At 40.7% G+C, this 16114-nt stretch overlaps 1 protein-coding gene across 1 annotated transcript; it reads right to left on the bottom strand.

Moving 5' to 3' along the window:
• Positions 1-1928: 1928 nt before the first annotated feature.
• LOC143118254 (uncharacterized) lies at positions 1929-15732 on the bottom strand. Its single transcript, XM_076279347.1, has 10 exons — positions 15562-15732; positions 14907-15221; positions 14453-14782; positions 9044-9250; positions 6684-6788; positions 6193-6218; positions 5122-5494; positions 4073-4177; positions 3582-3607; positions 1929-2883 (listed from the first exon to the last, which is right to left on the bottom strand). The coding sequence occupies exons 1-10, from the start codon at positions 15599-15601 to the stop codon at positions 2398-2400; spliced, it is 2013 nt and encodes a 670-aa protein (XP_076135462.1). The 5' UTR covers positions 15602-15732; the 3' UTR covers positions 1929-2397.
• Between the last annotated feature and the right edge of the window lie 382 nt (positions 15733-16114).

Below are 16114 nucleotides of genomic sequence, written 5' to 3'. Positions count from 1 at the left end.
CACACAGTTAAAAATGATTAGTTCATAGTAAACACGCATATCTACATCATATTTTTGAATTGACTGTTGTAATACCACTGGGCAGAGGTAGTGTAGTGGATAGGGAGCTGGGTTAACATGCAGTAACCCATAAAGTTGGGGGTTCAAACCCCGGCGTCCACCAATGTGGCCTTGCCCTTTAATTTCATTGACACGTGTAAGTCGATTTCGGTGAAAGTGTCGGCTAAATGAATAAATGCAAGTGTAAACTTTATAACTCATTTGTAAATGTGTTGCAAGGCATACAACGTCCTCACTTTAGATGAGCTCACAAAATATCATTAACTAACCACTTGTAACTCCTGAGTTAATTATGAATTATAGTATTAGGAAGTGGTTTATAAAATATGTATCCTCACCCTAACTAATCATTAGTGCATGTGTATGTAACAACTGTTAAATAATGGAAATATTACTTAATTAAAAACATATTGCATTATTTATTAAGTATTAACAATAATGTATAAACATATTTAAGATATAGGCTTATTTACTATGAACAAACTATGTATAACTGTGTGAACAAATGTTTTACTGATGATAAATTAGAAATTACTAATGATGAACAAACCATTAACTAATAAGTAACAAAGGCTTAATAAATATTGAATTGTGTGTAGTTATTATAAAGTGTTACCGTTAAACATTTAAATAGAGTTATTTATAATAGTATTTGATCATTTTTTTAACATATTTTGTAAGAGATAACATATAAAATGATTTAAAAATATTTGTCCAGCTAAAAAAAAGTAGATTTTACAATCATATCATGTTGGTTATGTTATTAACTGCAGAAAAATATTTTTTACCATGTCAATTAGAAGATAATGTTTACAAACATCTCGAAAGATTTGAAAAATGTTTTAAGTTTCAAAAACTGATTGATTTTACAATCATTGCTGTAATGTTATGAACAGCATATTACTTTTTTTAGCATGTAACATATTTTTAAACATATTTGTGTGTGTGGGTGTGTGTACTGTATGTGTGTGTGTGTCTACTACTGTATGTGCGTGTGTGCGTTTGTGTGTGTGTGTGTACTGTGTGTGTGTGTGTGTATTGTGTTTGTATGTGTGTGTGTGTACTGTGTGTGTGTGTACTGTATGTCTGTCTGTGTGTGTGTGTGTGTACTGTATGTGTGTGTACTGTATGTGTGTGTGTGTACTGTATGTGTGTGTGTGTGTGTGTACTGTATGTGTGTACTGTATGTGTGTGTGTGTGTGTGTGTGTGTGTACTGTATGTCTGTGTGTGTGTGTGTGTGTGTGTGTACTGTATGTCTGTGTGTGTGTGTGTGTGTGTGTACTGTATGTGTGTGTGTTTGTACTGTATGTGTGTGTGTGTGTGTACTGTGTGTGTGTGTGTGTGTGTGTGTACTGTATGTGTGTGTGTGTGTGTACTGTATGTGTGTGTGTACTGTATGTGTGTGTGTGTTTGTGTACTGTATGTGTGTGTGTGTGTGTGTGTGTATGTGTGTGTGTTTGTGTTTGTGTACTGTATATGTGTGTGTGTGTGTGTGTGTGTGTACTGTGTGTGTGTGTGTACTGTGTGTGTGTGTGTGTTTGTGTGTGTGTACTGTATGTGTGTGTATGTGTGTGTGTTTATGTGTGTGTACTGTATGTGTGTATGTGTGTGTGTGTGTGTGTGTACTGTGTGTGTATGTGTGTGTACTGTATGTGTGTGTGTGTGTGTGTGTGTGTGTGTGTGTACTGTATGTGTGTGTGTGTGTGTGTGTGTGTACTGTATGTGTGTGTGTGTGTGTACACCACTTAGTCACCACCTAATGTCTTAATATATTACAAAATGTTTGTTTCTTTGTAATTTAAAGTAGTTAAATTCATATTTGAACAATACAAATAAAAAAACCTTCCTAGTTACAAAATCAGATTTTTGGTCATTTAACTCCTCTGTTGCGCAACGTCCACATACGTGGACAGTTGGTTTTTAGTGTCTACAAACTGTATTTTACATCAAATTTCATTTCTGAACACATAGAGTTGTTCAACACACTCTCCTGTACACCATAATATTTTTTTTCACCTGATTTTGCCTTCTTGAGTAGAAACTTTTTACAGATATGCCTGGAGCATTCAGCACATGGCCATTACTATCAGCCATGTTGAATTGATGATGTCATCAAGCAGTCAATATTCCAAATATAAGATGATACATATTGTTAATATATTGCAATGGATCTATTAAAACTGCCCTCAAGTGGATTGGAGTATATCAACATGATAAACAAATAGAAATCAGAGTTAAAGTTACTGTCCACAGATGTGGACATTGCGCATGAAAGGGCTAGTTTTGAACAAAATGCTCTACATCTCCACAATTAATCACTGCTTTTCGCTATCTGGCTAGGGATCGCTGTCTTTAGGTCTACAAGGGTCACCATGAGGATTTGTGGGTAATTCAGTGAGTGGATGCGATGGATGTTTAGAGGAGCTGGTTGATAACTCCAACAGGAGATAGGTGGAATCCTCTTCTGTGACAGGATTATCAGTGAGGTCATCAGATGGTCTGGTGGATAATTCCACCATCTCGTAGGTGTGGTCTTCAGCTGGCGTGTTTGGTGAATCAGCATTTGGGTCATCAGAGGAGATTGTGGGTGAATCCACAGTAGAGTATGCGGAATCATCAGTAGGAATTGTGGGTATTTGATCTGTAGAGGCTGAGGGATCATCAGAGGAGATTGTGGGTGCATCAGCAGTAGAGTATGTTGGATCATCAGAGGGAATTGTGGGTAATTGAGTAGTGGCATACACAGTTCTGGCTCCGGCGTCTGTGGACCCTGAGATGCGAGGGTGATTAATCTCCTCATACACACTCTCTGCGTAATCGACCTAAGACATAAGACTCAACATCAGACTTTCAACGTAAGACTTTAAATTAAAACAAAGATTATACATAGGCGGAGCAAGATATTTCATCAGGAGACACTTCCGGGATACCGGATCGCACAAAGTGGGGTCAGAATCCCCCTTTATGCAGACCAGAGGCAGCGACTGTTCCATTTAAGTCTATGGCCATAGCTCAGAATTTCATCACATATGCTAAGATCTTGGTTCTTTAGAGTTAGGAATGTGAAATTTGGGCACGTTTCCATGATCCTCAAATCCTTTTGCCTGTTATTTATTCTGATGCTGTTGGCCGATTGCTACATACGTACAATACGTCAATGACACGCCTCTTTATGCAGACAGGACTTGATCCCCATTTTGCGCCCTTAGACATGAACTATGACAAACTATCTTGCTTGTATAATCTTTGATTAAAATTAATAAAATAGTTATCTATGTGTCATTTACTTTGAAATGTGAGTGCTAAGAGATCTATGAGGACACGTCAGTAACAGAACAGTGAGCTAACATGCTAACAAATTCTCAAGATTACAGTTACTGTACATAAGGACATAAACATGTAGTTGTGGTTAAAGTACATCTTGAATAAAGTTTGGATGTATTTGGGCCGTGTCTTGATAGGATCAACATATATTCATGCCAATGTGTAGATCCCCAAAAACTTTTATTCCATTTGTTACCTCTGTGATTGATGTGGAGAAGTGTCCTGTAGAAAAAAAGAGGATACATATAAAGTCAAGTGTGTGGTGTGTTGAGCAGGTTAACTAACATGTTTGGATGATTGTGGTTATGTCTGACCTCAACAATAAAGACTGCCTCTGGATGTTGTTAGCTTGCATGAAATTATTCAGCGGATTTTGCAACATGCGACCACAGGTTGGCAGTGGCTATTCAAAAACACTTTAAAAAGTATGTATTCATAGACTGACACTTCAGATACCCTACTTTGGATTGTCTTTTGTACTTTCGATAAACAAACAACAATTCTGACTGCATGGTCCCGATTAGAAACAAGCGAAAGTTCCCAAATTTAATTTAAGGACAGTTTCAGAATACCACACATGCAAGCATTCTACTCTGGCAACTACAGCTAATTTATTGTAGCACAAGCATGTTTTGATCTAGCACTGCACTAGTGGTGTAGATGTGGATTGTGGCTGAGTAACAAGACCTTGTGTCTGTCTCTTCCTCTTATGGCAAAAGTAAATAAAGAGGAGCACGGCTCCCAGCGTCACGGCGATGGTTGTCAGTGACAGCGACACAGGAATGGAGGCACCTGATGGGTGAGAGCAAACAAACAAACAAACATTAATCTTTTAATGTATTTGACTCCCAGTGACACCATCCATGGCATCTTTGAGAAATGTCCATTTCGATGAAAGCTAACAGTTTGCCTTTTTCTGGTCTGGCGTAAATTGATTATGGAAATATAATATATACCATTACAAAATCAAAAGACAAGGTAGCAAGTTGTAAAAAATATATGGAGCTATTGTCATGTGACTTATCAAAATGAAACTTGCCCTTTGCACCTTGATCCTAATAAAGTCTAGCCTGACGAGCCAGACCCGCATTAAAATGTAGGGTCTGGGCACTCACCGTTCGCAGTGCTCAGTCCGAGGGTGGGATAATCAGTTGTCTTTCAAATTCCCTCTGCACGCAATAGGACAGCGGCAGCGCTATGAGTCCCATGCGTTTCCCACCAGCGGAGCTAGTTGGCTAGTTCAAACGTTTGCCAACTTAATAAAAGCTTAACTCGTGTCACACTGTTCGCCAACAGCAACATCCATCTTATTTGTTTTCAAGTAGCAGGGAATTCAAGCCAAACCGTTGCAACTCTGCCATCAATCATTATGTTAAGCCCACCTAACGACTATACACGATTTCATTGGCCTGATTGAGTTTCGATTTCTGGAGCTCACAAGCCAACAGAGAGTTGCTAGACTAGCCCTAGCAGCAAATGTAATTTGCTGCCGCTAGGGCGCGTCTAGATTTCTAGGCTAAATAAAGTCAGCAGTTAAAGTCCAACAGGCCAAAACAATACACTCCATGCAGGTAACTCATAGGCTGTTCCATGCACGTAAATGTGGTGTTGATGGAGGGAATCAGGAGGTCACTCCATGGGCCAGTTTAATGTCTCCCAGTGAGTGGCTTTGGGTAGTTGATGATTATAGGGGTTATGAAAGACAGACTGGGTAGTAATATATAGGGAGAGGATGCATGTGGAATCCTCTTCTGTGACAGGATTATCAGTGAGGTCATCAGATGGTCTGGTGGATAATTCCACCATCTCGTAGGTGTGGTCTTCAGCTGGCGTGTTTGGTGAATCAGCATTTGGGTCATCAGAGGAGATTGTGGGTGAATTCACAGTAGAGTATGCGGAATCATCAGTAGGAATTGTGGGTATTTGATCTGTAGAGGCTGAGGGATCATCAGAGGAGATTGTGGGTGCATCAGCAGTAGAGTATGTTGGATCATCAGAGGGAATTGTGGGTAATTGAGTAGTGGCATACACAGTTCTGGCTCCGGCGTCTGTGGACCCTGAGATGCGAGGGTGATTAATCTCCTCATACACACTCTCTGCGTAATCGACCTAAGACATAAGACTCAACATCAGACTTTCAACGTAAGACTTTAAATTAAAACAAAGATTATACATAGGCGGAGCAAGATATTTCATCAGGAGACACTTCCGGGATACCGGATCGCACAAAGTGGGGTCAGAATCCCCCTTTATGCAGACCAGAGGCAGCGACTGTTCCATTTAAGTCTATGGCCATAGCTCAGAATTTCATCACATATGCTAAGATCTTGGTTCTTTAGAGTTAGGAATGTGAAATTTGGGCACGTTTCCATGATCCTCAAATCCTTTTGCCTGTTATTTATTCTGATGCTGTTGGCCGATTGCTACATACGTACAATACGTCAATGACACGCCTCTTTATGCAGACAGGACTTGATCCCCATTTTGCGCCCTTAGACATGAACTATGACAAACTATCTTGCTTGTATAATCTTTGATTAAAATTAATAAAATAGTTATCTATGTGTCATTTACTTTGAAATGTGAGTGCTAAGAGATCTATGAGGACACGTCAGTAACAGAACAGTGAGCTAACATGCTAACAAATTCTCAAGATTACAGTTACTGTACATAAGGACATAAACATGTAGTTGTGGTTAAAGTACATCTTGAATAAAGTTTGGATGTATTTGGGCCGTGTCTTGATAGGATCAACATATATTCATGCCAATGTGTAGATCCCCAAAAACTTTTATTCCATTTGTTACCTCTGTGATTGATGTGGAGAAGTGTCCTGTAGAAAAAAAGAGGATACATATAAAGTCAAGTGTGTGGTGTGTTGAGCAGGTTAACTAACATGTTTGGATGATTGTGGTTATGTCTGACCTCAACAATAAAGACTGCCTCTGGATGTTGTTAGCTTGCATGAAATTATTCAGCGGATTTTGCAACATGCGACCACAGGTTGGCAGTGGCTATTCAAAAACACTTTAAAAAGTATGTATTCATAGACTGACACTTCAGATACCCTACTTTGGATTGTCTTTTGTACTTTCGATAAACAAACAACAATTCTGACTGCATGGTCCCGATTAGAAACAAGCGAAAGTTCCCAAATTTTATTTAAGGACAGTTTCAGAATACCACACATGCAAGCATTCTACTCTGGCAACTACAGCTAATTTATTGTAGCACAAGCATGTTTTGATCTAGCACTGCACTAGTGGTGTAGATGTGGATTGTGGCTGAGTAACAAGACCTTGTGTCTGTCTCTTCCTCTTATGGCAAAAGTAAATAAAGAGGAGCACGGCTCCCAGCGTCACGGCGATGGTTGTCAGTGACAGCGACACAGGAATGGAGGCACCTGATGGGTGAGAGCAAACAAACAAACAAACATTAATCTTTTAATGTTTTTGACTCCCAGTGACACCATCCATGGCATCTTTGAGAAATGTCCATTTCGATGAAAGCTAACAGTTTGCCTTTTTCTGGTCTGGCGTAAATTGATTATGGAAATATAATATATACCATTACAAAATCAAAAGACAAGGTAGCAAGTTGTAAAAAATATATGGAGCTATTGTCATGTGACTTATCAAAATGAAACTTGCCCTTTGCACCTTGATCCTAATAAAGTCTAGCCTGACGAGCCAGACCCGCATTAAAATGTAGGGTCTGGGTACTCACCGTTCGCAGTGCTCAGTCCGAGGGTGGGATAATCAGTTGTCTTTCAAATTCCCTCTGCACGCAATAGGACAGCGGCAGCGCTATGAGTCCCATGCGTTTCCCACCAGCGGAGCTAGTTGGCTAGTTCAAACGTTTGCCAACTTAATAAAAGCTTAACTCGTGTCACACTGTTCGCCAACAGCAACATCCATCTTATTTGTTTTCAAGTAGCAGGGAATTCAAGCCAAACCGTTGCAACTCTGCCATCAATCATTATGTTAAGCCCACCTAACGACTATACACGATTTCATTGGCCTGATTGAGTTTCGATTTCTGGAGCTCACAAGCCAACAGAGAGTTGCTAGACTAGCCCTAGCAGCAAATGTAATTTGCTGCCGCTAGGGCGCGTCTAGATTTCTAGGCTAAATAAAGTCAGCAGTTAAAGTCCAACAGGCCAAAACAATACACTCCATGCAGGTAACTCATAGGCTGTTCCATGCACGTAAATGTGGTGTTGATGGAGGGAATCAGGAGGTCACTCCATGGGCCAGTTTAATGTCTCCCAGTGAGTGGCTTTGGGTAGTTGATGATTATAGGGGTTATGAAAGACAGACTGGGTAGTAATATATAGGGAGAGGATGCATGTGCAGGGTGTTACTGGAAAAGAATGATAATAAAGGTAAGAAAAGGGTAGACAATAAAACCTTCCCTCAATAAACAGCCTGTACATTTCCTTTAGCCTGGGTGTTCCCATGCTGCCTTGCGCGCGATTTGATTCACGCTGCTAAGGCAGCCTGGAAACTACCGCCCTAATTTTTGCCTCAGATAGGGAACCAATCACAGAACAGGGGGGAAAGCAAGACGATGATGAGCTATGCACAGACGCATTTGATAGACATCCGTGGCACCCAATAAACGGATCTGGGCATTTTTTTCAAATACGAGAAAATTAACGCTTGGTTCCCAGACCACGTCTCATTGAGAAGTGGTGGCGCTAGCCAGGCTACATTTCCTTATGATCAATGGTACAATAACCAGAAGGTGATGATGCAATGGCAAGTTAGAGTTTCTGCATTTTCCTGGATGTGGGCTTGGACTGGAGAAACATCGGACACTCGGTGGAAAGGTCATGCATGTGTCCAGTCTCCACCGATAGGACTCTTCTGACAGTACACTAGCAACCACACTTCTAGGGGAGCAATTTTTGTTTTCATTGCTGAAGTTCAAAGTTTCCACACAACGGTTATCTGTCTTATCTTAGAAGGTCACAAGGCATTGTATTGACTGGGTGTTTAATGGCTGATCCTCAAATGGTTAGAGCAGTGGTCCCCAAACTATAGCCTGCGGGCCGGATGGAGGAATATTGGTACTAATAAAAAAAAAATACAGGATAGTAAGAGCTGAACTGTTGCTTTATTTATCCAATTTCCTGAAACTCCTGGGCTGAAAAGTGCCCCCACTCCGGCCCTGGTCATCACTCATACTTGGAGAGCAAATTGTTTTCAGAAGTGGTACTCATTGTTAAAGCGCAAAATGCAAACTAGGGTGTTTTGTGAATGTAACCGAGTCATACTTTCGTTTGAAAACATAATTATGTCGGAAGCGCCACTTTTAAGCTGGTCCGTGCTGTCATTTTCGGATCAAATGGCCTTATGAATGGGAATCTTAGGGGCACTACTACAATGTTCTCAATGCTCGAGTTTATGTGTAGAGACACTGATGATACTTTGATCAAGGTTATTCTTAGGTTTATGGTATTCATTGAATTTAATTAATCATGTTATTGGGGATGGATTCTAATGCAAAACCTCATGTCACTGCAACATCAAACATTACCAGTTTTGGAAGATAATGGTGAACTTCTGTTTAATATTTAATATTAATAATATGAATTATTATTAACTGATACAATTAAATACCATTAATAATAATTAATAATGCTATAAGCCATACCATATGGGGAGAGTGATGGAGAACATGAGGATGAGGGAGATGCTGATGATGCTGTCAAAATGGCTGATGAAGTGGATGCAGGAGTGAATGTGCTTTGTGTTATTCTGGCTGTTGTTGGTGTTTTTGTTGTTACTGTTGTTGTTGTTGTTGTTGTTGATGTTGATGTTGATGTTGATGGTGATGATGATGGTGTGGATGAGGGTAATTCTGAAAGACCAACATGAAAACATTTTTTTTTTACAACTGCTAAAGTACAAAGGCCTTCATTGTCAAAACAAAACTACACACACACACACACACACACACACACAAACACACAAACACACATTGCACACATACACACACACACATCACACAATACTTGGGAATCTTAACAGTGTCATTGTGAGTAGTTTTTGAGCAAGACTAGAATATATATTTGCAATGAAATGACATACAGAAATAGCCTTGGGGTAAATCGCTACTTTAAACCATTGACCAGGGCCGGAGTGGGGCCACTTTTCAGCCCGGGAGTTTCAGGCCCAAGACCGGCCCACGTTTTCCATAGTGGTGGAAATTGGATAAATGAAGCAACATTTCAGCTCTTACTATCCTGTAGCTTTTATTAGTACCATGGTTCAACAAATGTGTAAAGGTTATATTAATTCACTTCAACTGAGAAGTTAACAAAAAATATTCCACTATTCCACAAGTTAACAAAAACAGAAAGAAAGAAAGACAGAAAGAAAGAAAGCCTTTGAAATGTAGCCTATCCCACGCTTCCACAAAGAGGTATATTGAACTAATGTTAGGGCTACATGTTTTTTGCATGGGTAGGCTATATTGTTATATGGTGATTTAGCCTACTCCTTTACTACACCCTCTTCTAAGCAAACAAGGCATATAGGTTCATCATGTAGCATACATATTTTGCTCTTTCTTACATTAAATAACTTTAATTTATCCTCTCTACTTGTCCCTGTAGTCATGGCCTCCTCATCACTAATTTCGGGCTCATCATTTTCAGTGGTCGACTGGTTGATCTGCTGCTCAGAGGCTACAATTTTTACCGCATAGGAGGCCTACACAGATCAAACTTCAGTTTTGTTATTAATATTTGCATACTGCAAAGTCTATGAATCGGATAGAAAAGGCTAATATTTTAGGAAATGTAATATGTTGCTTTCAAATAGCTTGACAACGTTACAAACGTCCAATATTAGCCCATTATCACCCGGAGAGAATAAATACTCTTTTCTGATTGGCTGGCGGGTGGCCTTTAATTCTGAATAACAGGACACCGTTCCATATCAATGCTTATGAATGGTAACTATAACAACCATAGTAGGACGACGGTTGCAGCGCTCTAGAATCTTTTGGTTGCAGGCTTCCCACTGATCTATAAAGAACACTGGATAGCGCAACTACGTCACAAACCTGAAGCCTCCGTGAAATCGGCGCGGCGGCCATATTGGGACCACTTGCGAGTCCGAACTACGCTGCTCCGTTCTGAAACCTCACCAAAATGATCTAGCTATAGGCTACTGTGTGCTGCACCCACGGAGAAAATCACTGTAGGCTTTTAATGTTGTCAATGTAGCCTGTCTGGAAGAAGTTTAGTGGGCGTGATAATAATATGAATAATGCTATAATCATGTATATAAAACAGACAGAGGTCTCCATTCAAAGAGACCAGTATCCTATTTATTTCTATAGGTTTTTTCACAATTTTTTTTATTTCTGCGATCGACCTAGCATGGAGGGGGGAGACAAACAATGTTAATAGGCCCATATCTATATTTCAGTATGCAATAGCTCTTACAAATACAAATAGTTTTGTCATATCATAGGCTAGCCTACATTGGGGTTTTGAACAATTATCAACTTCTTCCGGACGTAGTCCCGTCGCTTTTCTGCCTGCATTCTTTCCCCAGGTGATATAGCCTTATTTTGCAGTATGATTTCGTAATCAATTTTTATTAAATTGAAAACATGATTGTCATTGATTGCAGTGTCCATCATAGCCTATGATTAGGCCGATTCAGATCAGAGAAGATGCGTGCAAGGCCAGCTCTCGCAAGCAGCACGTTGCTTGTTACAGATGGCTGATAACGATTTATTTTAAAAAATGTATCAAAAGTTTCCCATCCCCAGTGGGGAATAGGCTAGTAGCCTAGGCTACGTTAGCCCATCTGCAAGTGTCAAGTGAGATCAAGAGATGTTCTCGGTAGGCTAAACTAGGGGGAAATGTCTGTTAACAAATCTGGTAGCTAGAAAAAAAGAACATTAACGGAGGATAGAAAATACAAAAAAGGAGGCAGAGAACGGTTCTTGGCTTAATGTTTGGGCAGCAGACGAGTTCGAGGATAGCATAAAGTTTTAAGGTAGGAGAATGAGGACGTTAATAACCTGTGCCCGCTGTGGCATATGGTCGCTTGCAATTGTACTGTAGGACTGATCTATAGGCCTAATATTATTTGATAATTAATTAATTAATATTAATTGATATGAATTGTTGTTTCTCCTGGTAGGCTGTGCTGCGTGCGTAGAGTGAATAGAGAACGGCCTTGTCATCACATCACATAGCCTATAAAGAACTGACTCCACATTTCACTTTTGATTTGAGGTTTGTTTTTAAAGAGTCAAGACATAATTTAACAACTCACTGTTGAGAAAGAACGTTTCAATGGCAGCTGCATTCTCATAGTATAGACCCACGGTTGTCAAACTGGGGTACGCGTAGCCTACCCCACATTAAAAACGTATTTTCTCCGCATTAACAAAATATTCGAGAGTGGAAACATGGAGGGTAAAACGGCGTTTCTCAAACTGTGGGTCGCGGAGACATGCCAGGTGGGGCGCGAACTGACGTGAGTTTTTTTTTATTTATTTTTTATCTGTAGCCTAGGCCCAGGTAGCACCTGATGCGCAATGGACGCACTGTGTTATTCATAGGGAAGCGCTCGTGTCAAGGCAGCTTAGTTAGTCCCGACCTGAATGAGATTTTGAACGAGGTTGTGAGAGTGGTGAATTTCATCAAGACCCGACCCTTAAAAGCGTGTCTATTCTCCGCACTTTGAGAGGAGATGGGAGCTGACCAAAAGGCTGTAGGCTGCTGTTTCACAGCGAGGCTTTCCCGAGGTAAAGTGCTGTCGCGTGTTTGAGCTCCGAGTCGCCTCTTCTTGGAGGAATTAGCGCATGTTTGAATCTGCAAGCACGTTCACTAATGAACATTTCTTGACGAAGCTGGCCTATCTTAGCGATATATTTGGAAAGCTCAATGAGTTAAATCTCCAGTTACAAGGCAAAGACAAGCACCTAGCCGATAAGATCACTGCATTCAACAAGACGAGTGTGTGTGAGATAGCCTAGGTGCAGATCTATTTAAAATCATTATATTCAGCACATTTGTAGACTATTGATGAGATTTGTATCATATGTTTATGATCCTATTCACTATTCTCTACAAAATTGATCAAAATAAATATTAATAAAACAATTTAAAAAAAACTTCATAATGTCTCAGGGGGTACATGCCTATTAAAAGTTTGGGAACCACTGGTATAGACACCTGCAGTTTTGATTAGTAGAGAACATATAGGCCTACCCTATTAGCCTACAAACGAATCGAGACAGCAGGAGAATATAAACTCTGCTACGTGCTCGACAATATATGTCTGTGCAAATGTTTGGGATGACTTGGTTAAGTTGGAAAGAAATGGGCAGATTCGAGCTATGGGATTATGACTTCACGTCAAGTTAAAACTAAAAATAGGCCTACCGACTGTAGCCTAAGCGCCAATATCGAAAGTGGGTGATTATAACGGTGTTTTCACTATTTAAAAATGTAGCCTACCAATGGATAAGGTAATGTCGGGTAATATGCCACTCTGTCACACTGTAAGGGGAAAACACGAAGCCGTAACAGCATAGCCTATTAAGCACCAAATGTGAGGCTGTAATGTTCATTTGTAACGTTCTGCAACCTACATTTAGATCGAGGCATAGGCTACTGACGTCGAGCAATATGCTGTTTCACCTTTCGACCTTAAAACAGCCCTCCGGAGTGAAATTTCCTTTGAATAGGCTACGTTAATTGTATTGAGATATTTTACACATTTTAGTATAGATGAATAATTTAAGTAAATGCCCATGATTTTTTAAAGACTATATATTTAAAAATAATAGGTTTATATTTCCCCCCTAATATTTTCGAGTAATTAAGTTGCCTCACTTTTTTCATGCATTTCTACTGTAAGCCTATCATTTTCTACAGTGCAGTGGTCCCAATATGGCGGCGGTGTTCCGATTCCATTGGCTTCATTGTTGATGGGGCGGCAACAATGGGATAGTCTATCCAGTGTTCTTTATAGATCAGTGAGGCTTCCCAACAATGGAATCAACTGTAAACAAGCTAACTGTCCATGCTAAAGTTGTACAACAAGCTGAACTAGTGAGCTTCTTTTTAAACAGAACCGCGTGTTTATTTACAGTGGCAACCGGGTGATAAGCGGGATAACGGCCTTCGAGGTGTGTCCAGTTATACGGAATTAATGGACTTGGGCGGAGGCAAGGCTTGGGCTCCGCTGCGCGTCGGGGAGTTTTTGCCCCTCGCCCTCGTCCATTAATTCCGTATAACAGGACACCTCGGCGGCCGTTATCCCTTACATAACTGCTAATAATCATTGCCTATAGGCTATCTCTCTTTACCAGTTGCCTGTCTGTAGGCCTAATCTAGAAGCTTGGCACATTTAGCATCATCTAACTGGCCGTTTCAGTCCCTCCTGGCCTCTTTCTACCATCCATCCTTCCTGACGCTTATGGCTAGGCCGGCCCGGCTATCCGTATCTGAGAAAACTTTTTTGGGAAAGACGGGCTATATGGACCCAACCAACTCTTTTTGGGAGGGGAGAACTCCCTCACACGGTAGGCTACAACCCATGCAGAGGCAACGGTGCCATGCACAGAATGCGGAACGTGTAGCCTACTTTAAGAGAAGTTAGACTAACGTGACAAATGTCAATATTTTTTTCCTCGACCGGCCCAAAAGTGAAGCGGCCCACCGGGAATTCTCCCGATTCTCCCGATTACCCACCCCGGGCCTGCCATTGACTAGGCTCAAAATATCTTTACGTAAATATCTTTATGTGATACTCACTTTAACCCCCCCTCTTTGTCTCTCTCTTTCTCTGTCTCACTTTCTTTCACTCACACACACACACACACACACACACAGGCACATACATATAGACAAACACACATGCTGTTCACATTCAGTTGCATCCTGTTGTGGTTAAAGTGGTATTCAGCCAAAGGAAACCTACTTAAAGGTGCTAACAAACAAAGCAGTAAAAGGGTCACTCACACCTCCCACAAACTACATGTTGCTATAGCTACAATGCCGTCAGCCCCGAATAATGTTCCACTCACCATGCCACATCAGCCTCACTTTATTTGTCAGGACAAAGAAACGGTCATGTAGGTCAGAGGTTCCACACCAATAATCCCCAGTGTCACTTGTGTCAAAGTAAAGGATAGTCACGCTGATCTGGAGCAAATTGTCCTGATGACGAATCACATTGTATCTCCTACGCTTTTGTGGATCCAACACTGAGGTGAGTTTGAAACAGGTTAAGGTGTTTTCCAACTTGCACAGGTACTTATTTCTGTGCTTGCTTGTTTCATCGAAGTTGCAGGTTATGCTGGCTTGGTCCCCTATGGTAAAATGCTTAGCCACAGGGGGTCCACAACATGGGCCTGCTAAATGAAATGAAATGTTCAATGAAATTATCAAAATGGTTATAGACCACAGCCTAATATATTTCAAACTTATTTTCTGCATATATTTGTGAAATAAAGTAGGGAGATGGGTCCATGTTCTCACCTGAAAGAATCCTCAGTGTAATACCTGAGAACAGTGGTTTAGTGGCCTTGTCAACAACACACTGATAATCCCCTTCATCTTCCTTTGTCAGCTGAGTGACCAGCACCATGAAAAACCCTTTCTTTGTGTCGCACAGAGTGAACTTTCCATTTCCTGAGAGTTTCCCCTCAACCTCCCACTTCACATGTTTACCATAATCCGATGGTCTGCCTTTGTAGAAATATTTTTTGCTGCTTTTGTACTGAGACTCATATTTACACTTAATGATGACGGCTCCATCCAAATATGCATTCAAGTTGGTAGAACCCAAAGCACCTGTGATCCAAAGAACATATGACGTTGATGATGAACTACCCTGAACACTCGGAACAACTGAATATCAACTCTAGAACATAGAACATATGACGTTGATGATGAACTACCCTGCACACTCGGAACAACTGAATATCAACTCTAGAACATAGAACATATGACGTTGATGATGAACTACCCTGAACACTCAGAACAACGGAATATCAACTCTAGAACAGCACGACAGAATTATTCAGTCACGTATGAAACTTAAATGACGTAGTTGATTCAGCGCTATGCAATACAATTCACTACAATACAATACAGTGAAAGCAAAAGCCATTGTTGCTGATTGCATCCTTACCTGAACTCAGGCAGAATATGAGAATGCACAGGCTCCTCATCCTTTGGTGATGTGTATTACTTTGTCAAATGATGTATATCTGGTGTCTGTTTACTGTATCTGTATTCTTCCTAATAGGCCCCCAATACACCAGGGTACTATACGGTGCCTTGCATTTGTCATATAGCATTGTTGTGCCCCCAAACACTGAGTGTATGTGTGCAATGTGGCTGGGTATGCAGTAAATGTAGCTTCCTGTGTGCTAGACAGATCCACCTCTTCCTGTGTTTTTTTTTTTGTTTGTTTCTTGCCAGGCATTCATTATAATGTCACAGTTCAACAGCATGCCCACAAGCAGAGATGAGTACACGACTACACGTACACATTTAGTATGGATAAAAACACTCCACGTCACTATGGGGACCAAAAGCTGCCACATGCTGTCTAGGGAATCCTTCCACTAAAAATTGCTTGAAAAGTCCCGCGCCCGCCCGCTCCCGCAATATTCTGTCCCACTCCCGACCGCTCCCGCATTGATGTGGGAATCACTGACCAAAATTGATGACGGTAAAAT

This window comes from Alosa pseudoharengus, unplaced genomic scaffold (genome assembly GCF_046254945.1).
Source record: "Alosa pseudoharengus isolate Yale_2024_CS ecotype anadromous, Long Island Sound unplaced genomic scaffold, YU_APseudo_1.1 YU_APseudo_1.1_scf_1, whole genome shotgun sequence".
Taxonomy (NCBI): domain Eukaryota; kingdom Metazoa; phylum Chordata; class Actinopteri; order Clupeiformes; family Clupeidae; genus Alosa; species Alosa pseudoharengus.
Note: the sequence above shows the minus strand (reverse complement) of the source record. Positions and strands in the feature narration are given on the sequence as shown.